The sequence below is a fragment of the Glycine max genome, chromosome 19, assembly GCF_000004515.6.
Source record: "Glycine max cultivar Williams 82 chromosome 19, Glycine_max_v4.0, whole genome shotgun sequence".
Classification (NCBI taxonomy): domain Eukaryota; kingdom Viridiplantae; phylum Streptophyta; class Magnoliopsida; order Fabales; family Fabaceae; genus Glycine; species Glycine max.
In genome coordinates, this window is record NC_038255.2 from 49340488 (window position 1) to 49361808 (window position 21321).

The 21321-nt window shown below is 31.5% G+C and overlaps 3 protein-coding genes across 5 annotated transcripts; 2 read left to right on the plus strand and 1 right to left on the minus strand.

The window, feature by feature from the left end:
* The first annotated feature begins 203 nt into the window (after positions 1-203).
* On the plus strand, positions 204-10086 carry LOC100819816 (coiled-coil domain-containing protein SCD2). Of its 2 annotated transcripts, XM_026127008.2 has the most exons (20): positions 206-932; positions 1037-1087; positions 1186-1239; positions 1327-1380; positions 1851-2248; positions 2681-2765; positions 3024-3065; positions 3421-3483; positions 4326-4375; positions 5023-5050; positions 5266-5331; positions 5451-5531; positions 5626-5686; positions 6564-6671; positions 6822-6937; positions 7794-7863; positions 8107-8148; positions 8648-8688; positions 9417-9543; positions 9739-10086. In XM_026127008.2, the coding sequence occupies exons 1-20, from the start codon at positions 618-620 to the stop codon at positions 9858-9860; spliced, it is 1974 nt and encodes a 657-aa protein (XP_025982793.1). In that variant the 5' UTR covers positions 206-617; the 3' UTR covers positions 9861-10086. The 2 variants fall into 2 exon arrangements, with proteins under 2 accessions (XP_025982794.1, XP_025982793.1); XM_026127009.2 differs by lacking the exon at positions 5626-5686 and having other exon boundaries at positions 204-932; positions 5266-5350; positions 9739-10033.
* A 1047-nt stretch (positions 10087-11133) lies between these two features.
* SOD1 (superoxide dismutase [Cu-Zn]) lies at positions 11134-14422 on the plus strand. 2 transcript variants are annotated; one of them, NM_001248369.2, is made up of 8 exons: positions 11188-11247; positions 11973-12061; positions 12363-12464; positions 12706-12801; positions 13268-13299; positions 13397-13472; positions 13817-13870; positions 14185-14422. In NM_001248369.2, the coding sequence occupies exons 2-8, from the start codon at positions 11986-11988 to the stop codon at positions 14205-14207; spliced, it is 459 nt and encodes a 152-aa protein (NP_001235298.1). In that variant the 5' UTR covers positions 11188-11247; positions 11973-11985; the 3' UTR covers positions 14208-14422. The 2 variants fall into 2 exon arrangements, with proteins under 2 accessions (XP_014626809.1, NP_001235298.1); XM_014771323.2 differs by lacking the exons at positions 13817-13870; positions 14185-14422 and having other exon boundaries at positions 11134-11247; positions 12706-12866; positions 13397-13446.
* Positions 14260-18771, minus strand: LOC100787925 (sodium/hydrogen exchanger 1). Its single transcript, XM_003554627.5, has 14 exons — positions 18387-18771; positions 18137-18255; positions 17904-18001; positions 17660-17722; positions 17530-17576; positions 17250-17444; positions 16905-16951; positions 16610-16676; positions 16404-16504; positions 16200-16301; positions 15887-16025; positions 15745-15807; positions 15566-15649; positions 14260-15356 (listed from the first exon to the last, which is right to left on the minus strand). Exons 1-14 carry the CDS (start codon positions 18555-18557, stop codon positions 15009-15011), a joined length of 1644 nt encoding a protein of 547 aa, XP_003554675.1. The 5' UTR covers positions 18558-18771; the 3' UTR covers positions 14260-15008.
* Positions 18772-21321: the final 2550 nt, after the last annotated feature.

Sequence of the window (21321 nt, forward strand, 5' to 3'; positions counted from 1 at the left end):
TTGGTCGATCGTGCTAATTATTTAATTACAAGACAGTTATATTATTCTTTTTTTGACAAACCAGTTATATATTATGCATGCTGCATTTTTTACGATAATATTTTTTATAAGGCAGTTATAATATTCTTGCTAATTTATAGTTAATAAATGTAAATGAGTAACGAGTAATACATAACAAATACTACAATTTTTTCGTTACATGAAGTTGGAAGACGGTTACAAACATTCAGGGCAGCATCCACGTCACACCTCCCAGCCTCTAACTCCACAATAGCAGGACACCACTCCAACACCCTTCCACTCCTCATTTCATTTTCTTCTGTCTCGCTTTTCTTGTAACAATTAATGCCTCTGTGATATAGAAAGAAAAAAATAATTGCGAATGATTAATATAGGTTAGGCTAAAGAGAGATCCATGAATTCGGACACCAATTTTTTCTGGATTCTTCCTATTTTGAAATAACTTCCTCTTCGAGGAGATATAACTACCACTCACTCATAGACAAAAGCAAGTTTCACCAAAACTTCATATATGATCCATATGCATGACAATGTCATCAGTGTTTTATTTATGATGTTTATTTTTTTTCTTTTTTTTTTTTTGTTTGGTTTTGTAGATGGATCGGAGGAGAATGTACGATAGGCAGAACAGCTCTCCAGGGACGCCGTCCTCGCCGTCCTCGCCGGTGAATGTGATATCGCCGCTGCACCGCCACGCGCGCGCAGGTTCCACCGGCTCCGCCATGACCAACGTCCGGAGAGCGCAGAACAACGCCACCAAAGCCGCCGCGCAGAGACTTGCGCAGGTTATGTCGCAAACCGACGACGATGACGAAGACGAGGACGACGTTCCTCTTGACTATTCCGCGATCGCTGGCAGCGGAGGTATTGGTCTCGGCGGCGGAAGACCAATGCCAACTCGCTCTCCCATGGTAACTTTATATTTAACCGCATTTTTTAATTGCTTGCTTGTATTTATATTCCTTTTGAATTGAACGTGCTTCGAATTTGATGTTGTTGTTGATGTTCTTATTAGGCAGTTCGGAGCGTTCAGGATGCTGCATCTGCAAGGTCGCGGTCACCAATGGTAATTCCGTTTCTCTCGGCCTTTGAATTATCAGATCAAGATCACAGTGCTGCTTTGTTTGAAAGTTTGTTTCCGACTTTCCCTGTTGTTTCTATTAGCCAGTTCGCGCTGTTCAAGAACAACCTCCATCTGCGAGATCACGTTCCCCCGCGGTAACTGCATTTTTCGTTGCAAGTGGAATGCTTCTTAATTTGAATAACAAGTTGACGAAAACTTTTTATTTACTTTGTTAATTTTAGTCAGTTCGCTCCGTTCAAGAACAACCGCCATCTGCTAGATCGCGTTCCCCAGCGGTAATTACCTTTTTTTTTTTTTTTGGAATGATCATGTATATTTTCACAATATTATTTTAATACACTCTCATATTTTCATTCTAAACAACTTATACCTTTAAATAATCTTATCATGCACATAGGATTCTCTACTATTTCCTGAAATTAATGTTTGAAAATCACAAAATTATGTCATCTCATTGGATAAGAGTGTGAAACTTGCATTTACCTTGTAGATTCATTCTAATTAAATTTAGGAATTTAGATTTTTACTATGATATCTTGAAGAATCTACTAATTTTGGTAGTTATTTTTTAGGCTGATAGTTGAATGAGTCTGAATGGGAAAGAGTTTTTCAATGTACCAAAACCCTTAAATTTCATATGATAGCATATAACTCTTTTAAATTTATACATCTACTAATTAGTAATGTTGAATGATTATTAATCGGAACAAGTTGATGAGACTTTGATTTTATTGATTTGTATTAGTCAGTTCGCATCGATCAAGAACAGCCACGATCTGTGAGAGGCATGTCGAGTGTTCGATCATATGCATCTTCAAATGCTCTAGCTGAGCAACCTCCACCTCGGACACCCACTCTAATGAATAACGCAGAGCAACAACCACCTTCTGCTCGTTCAACGCCAGCAAACCGAACCCTAGAATTGTCTCCCTCCGCTCGCACTACAATAATTACACGGTCGCCTCAACCCAGTAGTGCCAACAATGATCAGCCTCCCTCTGCTCGCTCAACCTCTGGCCGTCCCAGTGGACTTTCTAAGGTGGTTCCCATGGTGCCGCCTAGTGTACCTATTACACTCAGACCAGCCTCTTCTGTTGGTGTTCCTCCCTCTGAGCCTCTTCTTGATATTAGAAAAGACAAAAGGTATGCTGCTGCCTGCTCCTGTTCTTATTTGCTTTTACATTTCTTTTCCAAGAAAATATTAGACACTATGGATTCATCATATGCTTCCTCTTCGTGGTTCTTTTCTGCATTTATGTAAAAATATGACTTATTTACTCTTTCAGTTCCAATTAATGTATAGGAGAAATGTCAGCCCACTTCTTACACTCTTTTTACAACTCATAAAGTAAATTTTCATGTTAATTAGACTATGTGGTCCTAGTCAGGCTCCACGTGACATGTAATCATATTTTTCAATATGAAAAAGAGTTAATAATGGTCACATGTAGATTGGTTCAAAATGAAGATTGGTGAGGAGAATACTATATAATAATTTCTTCACTAAAAGAGAGATATCTTAGGTTATTTAGTATATCATACATGTGATGCTATGTGCTTTTTATGACCATGTAGATTGTCACTTGATCTGGGTAGTATGAAGGTAAGGGAAAATGCCAATCAGCAGCAGCGTCCTACTAGTCATGAGCTTGAGGATGAGGTAGTAAACGGGTCCATGTTGGACACTCGATCTAATTATTATGTTCATGCATGCCTTTGAAGTCCTTTTCTCATAGATGATTAGTTTCAGTGTCACTAATCAAGCTACCCGCTCTGTATTTTTACTTGTTCCTTCCTCCCTTTCGTCCCCCTTTAACTTAACTGCACTTGAATTTCTTAATTTTCAACTGCGTCGGCCATGCATGGCTGTTGTCTCTTTTCAGGAATCTACTAATGAGATGTGAAAATTTTAATGCAGCTTGATATGTTACAAGAAGAAAACGATAATTTGGTCGATAAGGTGATAAAATACGTTAGTTTGAGTAATATCTTTTCCTTAGACATCCAAGTTTTGAGATTCTAGCAGGGTGTTTGTAAAAGAAATCGTGTGACCTCTGTTTTCTTGATTTCAAATGTAGGGACGTTCAGTTCATATTTTGATATCGATAAAGTAACTTCTTTTTAGTTTCAGATATAATTTGGGCTATAAATTAGATGTAACTTAATTAGCACTGTCATGTGAATATTGCTGCTGTCTTTTAAAAATAATAATACGGCTGAAGGCTGATAACATGAAGTTGTTCATGATAAAAATGATTTTGTTTTAATATACACATTCTTTTTTTGCCACACCATTTTGATACGTGTATCCACAGCTTCGACTTGCAGAAGAGAAGTATGAAGAAGCTGAATCAAGAGTTAGGCAACTAGAACAACAGGTAATACGTGGCAATGTTTGTCAGCTTATTGCCTTACTGCACATGTGAACCACTAGGAACGTGCTAGTATAACAACTTGGATGTGGTTATAGGTTTAAACATTAGTACCATTGTTTCCCCAAAAAGAAAATCTAATGCACAAGCATATACATGCGATGTTCATATCAGCTGGGGACGCGTAATCTAAGGTTGTGGAACAAAATTTGAAACCGGTTATTTGTCGAAGTAAATATGAATTAGGAAATTGTCATATGCTCCTTCTTTACAACAGAACGATAAAAATGAAATTTGTCTAAGATGGTTGCAATTTTTATGGATAATTGTTACATTTTAGATGCAAAATTATAATGTTATTCTAGTACCTAGGCGCAGAGATATTATTAGGCGGTTATGGACTATATAATCCCTAATTAATCATCAAATGACGTGTAATCAAGTTTTTTTTGTGTAAATTAAAAAATTTAATTACATATCAAGTAGAGATCGGTTAAGACTATGGACACTTAATGATCTTGGGACTACCAAATAATTTTTTCTAGGTGTTTCCATTGTTCTTGATCTTTGGATAAATAATTTTAGTATATATTTTGACTTCAATTTTGAATGCATAATCAGATTACGTGTAATTTTATAATGACATTTAATACACTAATTTTTTTGAGGTTGGATACCATTCCTCAATTTTGAACTGCATGGTGGGATACATTACCATTAAAAAGGAAAGAGTCTCTTTCACGTTGCTATTTTCTCATGTTTCTTTCTCTGTTTCGTTGGATGGTCCGGCTGGTCGAGTGAATCTATATTTACTAATTATCCATAATTTTTCATATATTTTCGTGTAGGTTGCTACTCTTGGAGAAGGAGTAACTTTGGAGGCTCACCTTTTAAGCAGGCAAGTTTAGCACTAAGACGAGTTGGAGTATGATGCAAGCTCCCCTCCCAGACAAATGACACAACATAAATTTGGATCTCTTCCCAAGTACCACGATAATGTCATGTTAATAGAGAAAAAAGAGAATCAGGCAAAACTAATGGACCCTACTCAAAGAATGATGAATCTTGTTATAATTGTTTGGTATCTTAATCAAAACTAACATGAAAGTATCTCGATCCCTTTAACACCCGTGGTTTGGCTTAAATTTAACTCCACTTACAACTTAGATATGGTTTAAAATAAGAACATTGTTGTCCACTTATAATTTTCTAAATACTCTTTTATGTTCATTAATCATTTTATTTATTTATTTTATGATTCTTTACCTAGATTAAACTTAATCTGCACAAATTATTGAATCCATTTCAATATATGTTTAAATTTTGAAGGAAATCCATCTAAAATTTGATCTGAATGTTTTTCAAGAAAATTATCTACTGCAGCAGAAAAATTAGATGACATTAACAAGGAATTAAGACCATGGTAAAGCCAAGGTTTTTAATGGTTAACTTATGCAACACCATAAGAGATCGGGTAAGTTCTGTTTCTTCCCTAAACCTTTTTTGTATTCTGACATGTCTTGTTGGTTTTAATTTGTTTTTCAGAAAAGAGGCAGCACTGCAACAAAGAGAGGTTTATCTTCTTTTCCTTTCCCTAGCTGACTCTATCCTTTTCTTTATGCATTACATATCCCTACCCTACATAGGAGGATTCTATTCCTCGTAGTTGTGCATATTACTGGCATATTAATTCTTCAAAGAAACAGCAAACCAACCGGTATAATTTTTAACATTTCTCGTAGAAGTAAGATTAGGAAGTTGAATGATGAACATCATGTCCACTTTTAGGCTGCTCTGAGAAATGCATCAAAGAATCATGGAGGTTTTCAAGCAGCGCTTCAGGCGGATGCTGAGGTATCCAGCAACTTACCTTGTACGTTTCATAGAACTGTTTTCAAATTCTGCCATTTTAAGTACGGAGAAATTACATATGTTTATAAAATTCAATTTAAATATCTCATATTTTGTATTAGACTGCAAGGGAGGAGACCGAGTCTGCTTTCGAAAAACTACGGCTTATGACTCAACGAATGATACTCACCCCGGAAGAAATGGTTAGGGTTTAACGTTACTAGTAATGTTTTCATTTTAACAATTTTTTTAAGCACTTTTCTGCATAGTTATGTGATTTTCCGTTTTGTCTCTTAGGAAGAGGTTGTTTTAAAGAGGTGTTGGCTAGCTCGGTATTGGGGTTTATGTGTTCGGCATGGTAAAGTCATCTTATATAATATTAATGGTATCATTTGCTTTTGTTTAAAGATATAATGGATCTAAAATAGGTAACTCGTGTTTGAGAAGGGTAAAATAAATAATCTTAAGCAACTCAGTTTTCAGAGGGGAGTAAAATAAATAATTTTAGATGTTAAGAAGAAATACATAAGAATGTTGTGAAGAAAAACATAAGAATAACATATTTAATAGTAGACAATAAAGATATTTTCTAGACAAAATTTACATTCTTTCTATACTTAATTCATTTTTGTTTTGTTATTTAAGATGCCTTTTACCCGGCAAGGTTGGTTGTTGATGAGAATTTTTTTTTTCATAATTTGTTCTTACAAATTTACAGTATATTCTTACTTTTCAAGTATAGATTTTATCATGTGAAACAACAATAAAACCTTTATCCCACTCAATTTCATCATGTGCACACACCAAAAAATGTAGACCTCGACAAATTTTTAAAAACAAACAAAACAAAAATCAATGCAGTATAAACAGAATATAAAACTATTATTTTAATCCTGCCAAAATTGGGCAACTTGCTTTTTTCAAAATACTACCTACCTGTGTTTTTTTTTAATAGAGAAGTACCTAACTGTTAAATTTATATATTTTGTATACAAAATAAAATGCATTTTCATCTCTATATATGAACTTTCATTTTTTTTTTTTTGTACATAAGAGAAACTTAAAACCGAAAAACACAACAAGAAATGCTAAACAGCATGAACTAAATCATAGCCGAACGCTGCTAGAATATTACGAGGAGGGACCTTTAGAAGCAATTGCTTAGAAACTATACTTTTATTTAAAGAAAAAGGAAAAAATCTCATTACATCTGATGGCTCTGAGATATATCACAGGTATTCATGCTGATATTGCGGAAGCAAAATACAAATACTGGTCTATGTTGGCCCCGAATCCGATTGAAGTTGTATTAGCAGCAGCAGAGAAAGCTAAAGAGGAAACAGGTAACGTTAATTACTTTTTGAATTTCTTTAATTTTCTTGTTTTAGTAGTTTGCTTGTTATCTTTTTTTATTTTTTCCGTCGGTTTCTTACGTAGCTCCTGAAAATAAGTTGGGGTGATTGACTATCCTCCATTTTTGTGCTACACGGTAGACCTCGATGTAGAGGATACAGAAGGTCAACGTGACCTGAAGGAACTTTCTGGAGAGGGAAATATTGAAAACATGCTTTTTGTTGAGCAAGGTTTGCGACAATTGGCTTCACTAAAGGTTTCTATCATATCCTTTTTTCTAGGAAAAAAAAAGTGAACGCATGTCTTTATTGCTTCAAATGATAGTAGATACTCAAATCTGTTTTTCACTTTTTAAATATAATATTATGAATTTAACGTATATTACCTTTCTCCAGAAGAATTTCTTCTTCGTGTCTCATTTAACAAGGTGTCATCAACTCATTGATAATGAAAAGTTGAAAACCCATTAGAATGGACTCAGTGTCGAGAAATTTGCATGAAGTCTTAGTTCAAATCTCATTGTTACTATTGTTAAAAAAAACATTAATAATGTTTATGCGGATATGTTAAAAATACATATATAAAAATATTTCTATGTTCAATCAATAAAAAAAATGTAGAAACTACACAAAGTAGGTTTTTTTCATCTAATATGAATCGAGTTCGAACCTATGAAAATGCGCAACCAAAGATGTATTGAATGATTATCATCACTATCTATACCGATAGAATGTGCTAGCTTCTCTAAATGAGGTTACGTGAGATGCAAGAAACACATGCCAAAATAGGTAATACTAATATTGTTATATATACTTCTTTAAATTGATGTAGCACTTAAACGAAAGAAATAATCAAAATAAAAATTTTAAAAACATAAGTATCAAATAATTTTTTTAAAAATTTATTGTATTAAGATGAAACTCTCAAAAATATAAATGATTAAAATAAATTTTTTAAAATTTAATATATTAAAATAAAAATATTAAAACATAATGAATAAAAGTGATATTTAACTTATAGTATAACATATTTAACCTATATGTGAAAATCTTATTTTAACTCTCCAAAATTTTCTTTTCAAGCTACGTTTCTTCTCTGTGTCTGTTTTAAAGGTAGAAGAAGCATTGGTGGTTGCATTGGCTCAACATAGGCGACCAAATATGTTGAAAGCTGGTTTTTCAGGTGCCAAGTTAAATAATATATACACTAATTTTATAGTTTTTTTAGTCGAACATCAACTTTTCATAATCATATTTGATATCATATACATTATTCATTTATTTTTTTTATCTACATGTGTCAAAAAATAGTTCATATAAACCAAAGGCACATCAAATGTTATTCCAAATTCGTTGTAGAAAAAACATTACTTTTTTTTTGGTGTCCGATATATTTATGTTTTGACTCTTGATTTTTTTGGTGTAGATGACCTAAAACTACCAATTGAAGGGCAGTGTGATGCATTTGGTAAGTTTCTCTTAGTCAATTTGCATTTTCCTAAATCATGTGTGTTAAAAGGTTGATATTTATTGGAGTTATAATATTGTGGACATGTAAGCTTGATAGAGCAGATACTTTGTATTTTCTGGGCACGTCTTGTGTTATTTTAATTAATATCATAGTTTATTTTACCGATAAAAATTTGACAACTTAAATTTACTAATTACAAATTTTAAATATAAGGTAAGATATTTTTTATCCCTCTAATTTTTTTTATTTGATTTTAGTTTCTCTAATTTTAAAATACACCACTTTTAGTCTTTAAGGTAATATTTAATAATATTTATAAAATGTCCAATATTTTATGCTGGGTATGATTTGTCTTCATTGGGTATCATCCTCACAACTTGCTTGTCAGTAACTTGATTCACATTGACACCGTCTACCACCTGAAATGGTAGATAAAAAAATTAATGTTAGATTGATGCTACATACTTCATTTAAAAGATTAGTCTTTTATTTTCAGAATTGAGTCAGGAGGAGGCTGAAGATGTATCCTTTAAACAGGTACATGTAACAATATTTTCATTGTTTTTCTTTTTTCATTCTTTTTCTCCTTTAAATTTTTTGATAATATCCTCCTTAGTCACCCCATCCTCCTCCTAGCTATACTTCTTAAAAAAAATGAAAAATATATTTGTGATCACTTAATTAGGCCTTTCATTTTTAATTTGGTGATATGTAAAGTTTAACTTACAATAACTAAATAGTAGGCTCAGAGCCAACAAACTTCATTCATTTAGTTTCGAAGGTGTTAACAATAGAACAAAGACTTTGAATGTAAAATAGTAACATTTGTTAATGACATTAGGGGCGTGGGGAAGAAAAATTAAGAAAACAAGCAATGAAAATTTGTGTCTTAGAACAAAATTATTGTATATATGACTTTTATCTGCTGAAGCTCAGGTGACTTGGTCAGAGTGAAGGGATCGATAAATTAATATTGAAAATGTGTTTCCAGATAATTACTTGGGAGAATAATGAAGAAAATATCTAGAAATTTAGGAGGCGTTTTGTTTAATAAAATATTTTCCATTCTTTTCAATTCTAATTACAAAAATATCATTTTTATTTTCAGTTTATTTTGTTTTTTAAATTTTCTATACAAACAATAGAGTAAATAGCTTTTTTCTTATTTTCTTTTCTTTTGGGGGTTTATTAAGAAGGTTTCATATTTTATATATATGGAATTTTCTTTTCCAATCTATGGATTTTTGTCTATCATTTTCGTTTAGGCTTGGCTTGCTTACATTTGGAGGAGAGCAAAAAGGCATGAAATAGAGCCTGACATAGCTAATGAGCGTTTGCAGCATTGGATCAATCATAACTCTATGACTCCTACCTCACAAGACGCAGTTGATGGTATTGTCCATCCCTTTCCTCCCATCCATTGTAATTTACTAGCATAAATAATACTTAATTTTCACTTCTAATTACGAAGTGTTCACTTTACTAGTATATTGTGGTTAGTGAATTGATAACCTTCCCTTGCAAATATACATATGTTAATGCTTTTAGTTCGAACATATCGTTAGACTTTATATATCCCTTTTGCAGTTGAACGTGGACTTGCAGAAATCAAAAGGTTGGATATTGAAGCGCAACTATGGGATGAATCTCGTAGAGAATTGGAGGAAGAGATTGGCAATTCAAACATACCCGGTCGTTCTGACTTTTGATATAGTCCAAGTAGATTGTTCCAAAATTTATTCTTTTCACAAACTTTTCTAAAATTGATTTTGTAATTTAGTTACTCTAAAGAGTAGAAGTGAGCCCATCAACCCTTTATAGCTCGCCTTATTTTAGCCCGCTCCAAAATTAGTAAATGTTCAAGTGGATCAATGTCATCAAATTCCACCCTGTTGGACAATTTTTAATTAATAATTTATTTTTAAATAAATAAAATTTAATTAAATGTACTAATTGTTTATATTATCTAATTATAAATTATTATTATTATTATATACAATAAAAATATTTCTAATAACAATCATTTAAAATAATTACTACTTAATAGATAATGTAAAATTTATACCGTACTCTCTAAACTTAAATATAAGAAGAAGAAAAACTCAAGTTTCATGGAAGAAAATACAAACAAAATTTAACTAATTCAACTCTATTTAATGTTATTATTCTAAAAATATCCTTAAGTCAGTTTAAATGTGAGCAACATCTCTAATAAATATGATTTTAGAAAATATTAATTTTTTACATAAGATCAAGAAAAGTAAATGAACTTCATAAACGTGGAGTGTGAAATCAAATATTTTTACTTATATTTGAGTTTATAAGGAATAATACAAAAAAAATACTCTTAATATTTTTTTATAACAACCAAATTAGAAGTTTTACTTTATGATATAAAATCCAATTTGAAATGTCTCTACATTAAAATTCTTTACAAAATTATTTTTAATTATGAGTTATTTGTCTGAATTCAATAAATAGTAGGTGACATATGTTGATATCGTACACTTTTGTATATGTCTAATTTTATCATGTATGAAAAGAATTTTGAGGATTTTACTTTGTCCCTTTACATAAATTTATATATAAGTCAATAAAAAAATAGATATAATAATAATGAGAGAAATTAAAACAATTAAAATTAATAAAACATAATAAAAATATAGTTTTCAGAAAAGTATGTAAACTTGGAGAGAGAAATATTATCAACATACACTTTTTTTCACATATTTTTTTATTATTTAAAATGGATTAAAATTCATAAAAAATTGTAAGTCTCAATTCTCACATCATATCATATTTAATTGAAAGAATCTCTCTTATAATTTTATAATTATAATTAAATTTAACCAATACTAATGAAAATGTGTATATTAAAAAATGTGCTATTTAGGCTCTTAAACTAGAAATGCACACATTAGGAAAGCGATGAGGTGGCAAATGGTTAGTAGAAATGCTAATAGTTGTGGAGGACCTCGTGGCGTGCTAACACACACGCCTCACTCGCTATAAATAAAAAAACAATAAACCCACTCTGCTTCCCATCATCCGTCTTCTAGACTCTTCTTTTTCTCTAAGTCTAAGGGGTGCCCTGAGGTATCATGCTAAGCTCCTCTTCTCCTTTCTTCGATTTTCGCCTTTTCAATTCACTCTCTGATGATCACCGATTCCGTTTTTCGTTTTCATTTTTCCTCCCAACATTCTATTTCTCTTTTTTTGCATTTCATTTTCGATCATCCGCAGATCGCTTGCGTTTTTGTTCTACGACGCTGATCGTATCTTTATTTTTTATTTTATTTTTTTTTCCTTCTGTTACTTCGGTTTTTTTTTTAGAAATATATATATTTCTTATTCATTTATTTTGTTGAACTCCTGCTATTATGCATATGGAATTTGGAAGAATTTGATTCAGTAATGAGTTTTGCAAGTCTCGTTTGGTGTTATTAGACTGATCTACTGAATAGCCAGCTAGTTTGTGTATTTGGAATTTTACATGATAATCTGTGTTTACTTACGGTCAACTCAATCGGTTTCTTCTCTTATTTAGGATTAACATCAGAAACTTAATCAATTGAACATAATTACACATGGGTATCGAAAGTTTCATAGAGTTTGTAAGATCTTTTTGTGTTTGGATTGCCTTCTAACTCAATTGACTCGGTTAATATTGACTATTTAAATATGATCTAATGGTCCGTATTCACCGTTCTTATTTATTATAATAATATCCATGAGTTCTTACCTGATACTATGTATGTCACGTCACGCGTGAGTACTCCAGTCTTAGATGTTTTGTTTTAAATGGATGTTTTGTTGTTCAGATCACTTTGAGCAATGGTGAAGGCTGTGGCAGTTCTTGGCAGCAGCGAGGGTGTCACTGGAACTATTTTCTTCACTCAGGAGGGAAATGGTAAGTTTCTACTCTTCATTGGTAATCTTTTCAATTAAGCACTTGTGGGTGAAAAAAATTAACAAGTCAAAATGAGTTAAACTTCTATTCTATCTAAGAAGTTAAATGAGGTAACATTTATAAAATTTGAAGTGTGTAAGTTGATTTTAACTTGTGAAATAGATTTAATTTTTTTTTACGTTTTTTTTTGCTACTGTAAGTGTTTATTGAGAAATTTATTCAAACATGCCTATGATTTTGTTTTCTCATACTGTACTGACTATTGAGCCAAATCAAATGACATATATTACAAATTGTCCAGGTCCAACCACCGTAACTGGATCTCTTGCTGGTCTTAAGCCTGGTCTCCATGGCTTCCATGTCCATGCCTTGGGGGACACTACCAATGGTTGCCTGTCAACTGGTATAGTCTTTAGACAATAACCCGAATCATTTTTTGATACTATGAAGCATTAATGACCTGAAACAAATTGTATACTCTCGCTTTGCTTTAATGAAAAGAAATGAACATTTGTGTGAGAGATTGAGTCTTCAAAGCACCAAGCAATAAAATCTGTTATAAAGCAACTGGATTATGAAATCCCGTCATTAAGTAATATATTACAAGGCTCAATTTTTATTTTATTTTCTTTCCATTCTTACAGGAGCGCATTTCAATCCTAATAACAACGAGCACGGTGCCCCTGAGGACGAGAATCGTCATGCTGGTGATCTTGGGAATGTTAATGTCGGTGATGATGGTACGTCTGATCTATTATTTTTTCTTCTGTTTCATCTATTTGATTTGTTAATGTCGGTGATGATGGTACGTCTGATCTATTATTTTTTCTTCTGTTTCATCTATTTGATTAGTGATTGATTCCAACTAATCTGAAAAGATCAAAAAGCAACATATTTATCTGATTCCAAATTTCAAATTTCTGATTATTTTTACAATCCCAGTGTGAAAAGTAATATATATTTTTTGAATAAGCAATAAAAGTAATCTTTTTAGCATTACAAAGAAGTAATTGATAGATGACAGATAATCTGGAGGTTCTACAAGAAACTTTTCCATATTTTGAAATGATGTTTGGTAATTGAGATTACTTGCGTTCTATTTTGGTGATAGTTCATCTTTGAAAGAACTTGTCTATTTTGCCTATCATACCACATGCTTGTTTGGTCTTTATTTTAAAATGGTTTTATCTCATTGTGTAACTCAAGGTACCGTTAGCTTCAGTATTACCGACAGTCAGGTATGTTACTCATTTCCAAATCAAATCTCTGTTGAATTCTTCTAGGTTGACACCAAGACTTGGGAAGTTTCAATTTTTAACTAGTAAATTTGTACAGATTCCTCTCACTGGACCAAACTCCATCATAGGAAGGGCTGTTGTTGTCCATGCTGATTCTGATGACCTTGGAAAAGGTATCCACTAATCTGTTTTTATTCCTTGCTATCAGAGTCATTGGACATCCACTTATGATATTCTGTCTTAATTCTGTTTGGATTTGGATCCTTTCATGTTAGTAAAGAACATGAGATTGCCTTGTAAGGAGAGAAAATTATAGTATCTCGCCATGATTTACGTAGGGCCCATTAACTTAAATGTGTCTTCCTCTCGTTCATTTTCCTTGCTAGCATAAGAGGATCTTGATCTATTCTATTTTTCCTTCTTTGCATTACATATCACAGCTATTCATTATTTTATGTTAAAGTTTTTGTTGTTTTTCAGCTTATTACATGTTATTTTTCTTCCTTATCTTGTGTAGGTGGTCATGAGCTTAGCAAAACTACTGGAAATGCTGGTGGCAGAGTAGCTTGTGGTAAGCATAGACTGCAATATTAAATGCTGTCTTTTTTCACATTCCCTATTACCTTTACCTATGCAATATCAATTTTTGATGTGGTTTTGATGCCACAATTAACCTTACAAAGATCTTTATAGAGATTATCAAGTATCAATTAATCTGTATATTTGATAGCCGTTGTCAGCTGTTTTAGAATCAAATATGTATTTGTTAAGTTTCCTTTGTTTACTATGTCGTTAGTCCTTTCAATTCGTCCATGGTCGAGATTTTATAGTTGCTTATGTTGACAGTGTACTGATATCCTCTTTTTGCCGTTTGTTGGTGTCTAGGTATCATTGGTCTGCAAGGATAAACTAATCACATGAGGTTGGAACCGTGCTTTAGAATTGTGGAATAAAGTAGCACCCATTTAAACCCGTTTGGTTAGGTCCGGTCTGTGTACGGCTGAATTCTGTGTTTTGCTTGTATCGTATCTGAGGGTTATATGTAGACACTTGATGCTTAATCAAATTGTTACTTTGCCTGAAGTATGTGTTAGTGGTTATCCTTATTTCTTGTATTAGTTTGTGCTTGAAATATGATATGATACTCGAGAAATGTGAGATTTTTCTGATGACTTGAGGCTATGATTAGATTGGTAACAGAGAATGAAATGAAATGAATTGGAAAATAATGAGATGGAATGGAATAAAAATGTCATTTTATTGTTTGGATATTTTATAATAGAACCAAGCAAAGATTTCATAGTTTGGAGGAGGGGGAAATTGGGGTTAAGTCATAGTACAAAATAGATCATGATTAATATTTTTTTCACTTTCCATTCTTAATTTTACAATCGAATAACTTTTCATATTCCAATCTATGTCTTTAAAATTTTGTCTTTTTCGGCTGCATGCGATGACAGTGCTTATAATGTAATAAGTAATTCCTAATAATCTTAGCTTAAATTAAAAAAGAAGAAAGAAAATGAGTTCATAACTGAAAATTTACAATTCTCACACTAGTGGCATTACTTGTACAGGATGATGGAACCCATGGTACCAAGCTTTCTCACTATCCAAAAAACTCTACCAAACTTACCGCGGTTTTATAAATGCGTTGCTTGATCTTCACAAAATTTTCAGTTTAAAAAAATACAAGTTTCTGGGCACTCTTAATGCCACTGTTGATTAATGTTGCGAGCGGTTGGCGAGTTCGGAGCTACAGGAACAAATCCCCTACCACCAAAAACCGGACGCATAAATGAATTATCAAACTTACGCCATAGTTGATGAACGGTATGTGTTGGAGTTGTTAGTAAGGCACGAATACTGCTTGGACGATGAATTTCACTGCCATCAAATTCGTTTTCAGAATCTTGGGAGCCTCCAAGAAAGGGCACAGTGATTGATTTGGGGGAATTATTAGATGAATCTATATTTGCCATACTGTTTTTGCGTTTAGGAAGGGGATTAACAGGCAGCAAAAACCTTATGAGTGGCTTAGTCATCAAACCAAACACCTGACAAGTAGTAATTAAATTGTGTCAGCACCACCTCTAAAGAATTTTCTTTTGAAGCTGTGGATTTTGAATTTCCTGTCATATATGTGAGCTATAACAATTATCAAATGGTTAACCTAGGAGTAATTATGATCGAAGCAGAAAGCAAAATCTCTATATTAACAAAACCATGAAATGTCAAACAAATTTAGAAGAAGCATGCGTCTTACCATTGTGCTGACAAGCACAACAGTAATGGTGCTGGTGATCATGATGGCATTGGTTCGCTGTTCAGTGTGACCCGACAAGGTGAACTGCATTTTACAAGAGTGTCACTTTTAGAAATATCAAACTTCACGATTGTATCCGAGGTTTTAAACAGCCCCCACATGCCACATGTTGCTCTTACCTGATTGTAGGCAAGTGCCATTGAAACAGCACCTCTCATAAGACCAGCCCACCAAATTATCACCTAGAATGAAAAATTTGTCAACATAACCTGACAATCCTAAAAACCCTGACAGAGAATACTTGCAGAAATCTAGCCATACCTGCTCCCTGAAACTTATTTTTTCACTTTGCGTCTTTTTAGTGAGGTTGGATAAGAAGGATAGGGGAAAAACAAAGGCTGCTCTTCCAGCAAGTACTAGACCCAATAATACTGAACTCACAGCGACAGATGTTTTAGGCCTGCAGAAGAAACTGAGTGAGTTACACAAATTGTTTTTCTATAACAAGTAAAAGGAAGTCTGAGGAAACCATTTGTTGACTAGGAGACACATGATCCTACAATCTTTCACGAGTAAAAAGGGGCAAGGTGTTAATGATTATTTTCACTGGTCTCTGAGAGAATGCAGGACTCACCTATCACTAACAAACCTCCACTTTTCAATGTCCAAGGCATCCATACCAACATAAAGGAAGATAAAGGTTTCAAGAACAAATGAGAGAGTTGCAAAAGCATGTCTGTAACAACAAGTTTTAATAAATCAAATTAGACAGTGTTACTACCCCCAACCCAAATAGATCCATATATAACTTAGCTTGAAGAATGTCTAGAGGATATACTTGGTAGTTATTCTCGAGCTCTCAGTCACATTATGCCAAGTATAATGAGACATAACAATCCCACAGAAGAATACAGTAAGAATGCCACTCAGATACCATAACTGCAGAACTTGTAGATATATCAGAACCCTTTCACAAGAAAAAATAGATATAGAGCTCAAAAAGACATACTCTACAAAATATTTCTGAAGTTCTTTAAAACTTACTTCAGCCAGAATGTAGGAAAGGTATGCCATTAGCATCATAAGAGCAACCTCACGATCTGTAGAGTGCCTGCAATGAGTGAGCAATTTGTTGAACAGCTAAAAAATTATCACAAATTATTTTCATGGTAGGTTTAAAAAACCTGTGATCAAGATAAAACATACAGAGACTCCGAGTCGAAAAAAAAAATCATAGGAACTGCATCTACAGAATATAGAATATAAAACAATAGAATACTATGATAGTAATTGCTGAACGGCAATGGCGATGGTAAAAACAGTTCTCTCAGTAAGATACCTGCCAATATACAGCGTTTTAATAATGTAAGCGCTAAGTAGACCAGCCTGCAAGATGATATAGACATATTAGACCCTATGATGCACAAATGCAATACGTATCTGTTACGATGTTCCAAATATATAGGATAAGTATCAAATATATATATATATATATATTGGATATGATACATATCTATATATGTAATTATGTATGAAATTTCATAAAATTTAAGAAATATATTATTGTAATTCTGCAAATCCAAATTCAGAACATGATTAGTGGTTATAAACCATTATCATCATAAATCACTTCTTGAGATCATACATAAAGAGAACATGAATTAGAAGGAGCGAGGTAGCTTACCAAGACCCCAAGCAGGGTGCTTGCGGTGAACAAATACAAGAAGTTGCCAATAAAATGCAAACCAATTCTGGGGTCAATTTTGTTGAGGTCAAAACTTTTTATTGCATTAAAAAGCACAACAGATGTAGCATCATTCACAACACCCTCGCCAAATACAAGACTGTACAGTAAAGGTGTCTCATCCTGGTTTAGCACCTGCAACATCATTTATAAATTCAGTACTTAGCATTGACACCTTCGTTGCTGCTACATTGCGAAAAAGGCACATATCGTTCCAAACCTGCAATGTGCAGACAGAATCTGTAGCAGCAAATATTGCACCAATTGCTGAAAAAATTTGAAAAATTGAGTCACAAAACAGATTGACAATTGACAAGTTGCCAAATAGATAAGTTTGAATAATATAATACCTAGATAATCCCCCATATCCAGTGATTTACCAAAACCCATTCTCTTAAAAATTTGCGTGACACCTGAAACAATGCTTCAGAAGTTTAAGTCAGATAAGAATTAAAAAATTTCCAATGAAGACAGTTTGCTTAACAAATTTAGGTTAGTACTCGGTAACAAATTAATTATAATCTGAGAAACCAAGTCTATGTTAAATTTTAAAGAACAACATATGAAATCCATGTAGAGTGAAAAAAGACATACCGAAAGTTATGATGCTACAACTTATTAATGTACCAACAACTCCAAACAGGGTAATGGTAATGAAGTTAACAAAAAACTGTTTCTTTTTCACCTGAAACCTGGAATAATCATGTATACCTTGCTCTAAGTACAAGAACAACTAGAGATCAGGAAAACACAAAATAATTTTCATTGGGGTGCCAATTAATTAGACAATGATTCATTAGACAGCTAGTTGGTGCTGAAAACTTTACCCGGCATTAAATATGATAGGTGGCAGAAGGTATATAAAGAAAAGATCTTCGCTGAAAACTAGAAGATGCGAGCTTTTACCGCGACTCAACAACAAAATGACTATCCCAGTGCAAATACCCTGCAAATAGCAATTAATTAATTAATTCAGTCTTTTATGTTATTATAATTTACACATGCGCGCACACACATACATATGAATAATAATTTATTTATAGTATTTATATTAATTATAAAGTGATGATCACTTACTATCAAAAGGGCAGTGATAGACTCATTCACCCACCGATTCTCCTCAAGTAGATGGCCAATGACAATGCAAGCACAAAGCAGGGCCACAAAAATGTTCATGGACACAACGGAGGCATGATCTGAAGTTAGCATTTGCGTTTTTAAAAGCACGTAACTTAATTCACCACCCATTTTGTCAACCCTCAATCACAGAACCAGTTTGCAACCAAATTCGGATTTTCTTTCTTGAGTTATACAACGTGCAATGCCACTTTACAATCCAAACTCATATATATAATTTTCGGAGCTGCACTCATTTCAAGAGCCTCCTTAATTTCAATCTTATAAATTGCAACAACAAATTAAAGTCTCTGCAATGAGAACAGAAAAGTAAGATTCATGGAAGGCTAATAGCATTAGAAAACATGTAAAGATAATTTGTCTAACCATAAGTTCAGCATTAATTCACGTGATATAATGAACGTGAAAACGTTTAACGTGGAAAGAGCACGTAATATTAATTTTGTGGTGAAAAGAGAAATAAAAGGAAACAAACTCTGGTTCGAGTTCCTAACAGATTGGAATGTGAACTTTTGAGTTTTCAGTTTTAAGCTGTGTGCAATGATTCCAAGGAGAGAGCAAAAACGAAACAAACGATGAGGAGAAACAAAAAGAATAATGAATGAGTTGAGAGAATGTTGCCGATATCTGTTTGGTTGTAGCATAAGAGGAAAACTCGGAGAAAAATAAAAGACAATCGTTGAGAAAAAAGAAGAGACAACGGAAAACAAATAAGCGAGCAATGCGGGGATCACATAACAAATCATAATGCAAGCCGTTGATATTTATTTATTAATATAATAACACATGTTTTACATCGATTTTAAATTTACAATTTATAAATTCTTATATTATTATATTATATATATATATATATGTTGGTATGCGGGTATATGTTTCTAAGGATATTCATACTAAAACAAACAAAAACAAAATTTAAATTTAATTAAAAACAAACAAATTTAAAGTATATTATCATACTAAAACAAATATTTTTAAAGCATGTTTATACTAAAAGTAAATATTTTTTTATTTTTTTATATTTATATTAGAATAATTTAATTTATATATAATTAAAGTTATTTAAGCAATTTGAAATTATATGTAAGCACAAGCTTGCATATCATGTCCCCCTCAATAAGCAAGTAAAGAAAAAAAATAATTTATTTTACTATGTATTTATTAAACTATATTGTCATAAATTTTGGTATTTGATTATTTGTGGTAAACAGGTCATGCTAAGATGATTTCAGCATCATAATCATAATATAAGTCTTATGCATCATACATCAAACATTATAATGCTAAAGTATTTTTTTAAAAATGTCTTTTTTGATCTTTTATATTTTAGTATTTTTTATTTTATTTTGATCATTTATATTTTTTAATAAATTTATTTTAATCTTTTTTAACCTAAATGATAATTGTGTTAACAGAAAAAAAATGTGACATATAATGCTGATTGGAATGGTAACTAACATATTAGTTGAAATTATGTCATTTTAAATTATTTCACTTGTATATCATAAGGAATAGGAAGAATTGTTTCCAATACAATATCAGGGAGTATTGCTTGTAAAATCTCAATATCCACGAGTTTATTTTTTTCACTGATAATCTCACAAGTTACATGTAGTTTTAATTTAATTACTAATTAAGAATTAATTTTGTTTGATTAAATTTATTAATTTCACTTAATTATCTTATTTACTGAATATCCACTTACTATTTTATTTATCTATTAATTTTTTAAATTTTAAAAACTAGTTCATAATTTCATAGATTAAATAGTTATTTAGGATATTAAAGTGATATATCATTTAAAATAACTTTGCGATGTACAGAAGAAAATAGCTTTATAATATACATATTTCATTTCCATCACGAGGTTGATTTAAAAAAAAAAACGTTTAACATTTTCTACATGGTAAAGTTCACCTAAAATTTTAAATGTCAAATTTTATTAGAGAATCTTCAAAGTAATATGATAGCCGGTTAGCGAAAATAGTGGTGAGAAAATTTTTGGTTTTAAATACCAATTTTTTATATTTTATTTTACAGGTTCAATTTATTTGTTTTTTTATTTATTGGTGGTAAATTTTTCATTGATTATATGTATGGATGAAATATTGGGTTTGTATCCACCAAAAAAATCTCATTATTTTCAATAATAATTTGGTTGCTAGAAGTTAGCTAACCAATAAATTACATTTTAATTTTAAAAAAATAATAATCCACTAGTTAATTTTATTATGCATTTGGCACGGATTATAATTGATTGATACATATTATAATTGACACGGAATATTCAACTGTTTGATACAAATTATAGTTGATTGAAAATAATTAGAATTAAACATTAACCAGTTTGATGTATATTAGGCATGAATTATAATTGATTGAGAATAATTAGAATTAAATATGTAATTGTTGGATTATTTATAATTGATTAATAACAAACAAGTTTCATAATACTATTCAATTTTGCATTAATTAATTATAATATATTTTATAAATAAATAAATTTTTATATTAATAAATACATTCAAAAAAATTATCAGAAAATTAATTATTCTAAATTTATATCTGAAATATATATTTAAATTTTTCTTATTGTAAATTTAATTATAAGAAAATTAATATCTAAAACATATACTAAAAACATTTTATTATTCTAATATTTTAGAAAAAATTAAACTTATAAATATTTTTAAATACAAATAAATTATAAAAAAGTACAGTTATAAAAACTTGAGTTATAAAAGATTTTGAATGTTTGATTTGAATATTCACATGGTTTAATCGAGATATATTTTTAATAACAAATAAATGTATTGATATTTAAATTTAAATTCAATTTGTAATCAAACCAAATTATTACAAACCATCCAATGAT

Excerpts from the sequence above, each read along its gene's own strand:
- LOC100819816 (XM_026127008.2), top strand. The coding sequence starts at position 618 with ATGGATCGGAGGAGAATGTACGATAGGCAGAACAGCTCTCCAGGGACG. Across the intron at positions 1,381-1,850 it reads CTAGATCGCGTTCCCCAGCG|TCAGTTCGCATCGATCAAGA; the intron begins GTAATTACCTTT and ends GATTTGTATTAG. Across the intron at positions 8,689-9,416 it reads AAGATGTATCCTTTAAACAG|GCTTGGCTTGCTTACATTTG; the intron begins GTACATGTAACA and ends ATTTTCGTTTAG.
- SOD1 (NM_001248369.2), top strand. The coding sequence starts at position 11,986 with ATGGTGAAGGCTGTGGCAGTTCTTGGCAGCAGCGAGGGTGTCACTGGA. Across the intron at positions 12,062-12,362 it reads CTTCACTCAGGAGGGAAATG|GTCCAACCACCGTAACTGGA; the intron begins GTAAGTTTCTAC and ends CAAATTGTCCAG. Across the intron at positions 13,871-14,184 it reads TGGTGGCAGAGTAGCTTGTG|GTATCATTGGTCTGCAAGGA; the intron begins GTAAGCATAGAC and ends GTTGGTGTCTAG.
- LOC100787925 (XM_003554627.5), bottom strand. The coding sequence starts at position 18,557 with ATGGGTGGTGAATTAAGTTACGTGCTTTTAAAAACGCAAATGCTAACT. Across the intron at positions 17,723-17,903 it reads TTGTAGCATCATAACTTTCG|GTGTCACGCAAATTTTTAAG; the intron begins GTATGTCTTTTT and ends GCATTGTTTCAG. Across the intron at positions 16,026-16,199 it reads TGGAGGTTTGTTAGTGATAG|GCCTAAAACATCTGTCGCTG; the intron begins GTGAGTCCTGCA and ends TTTCTTCTGCAG.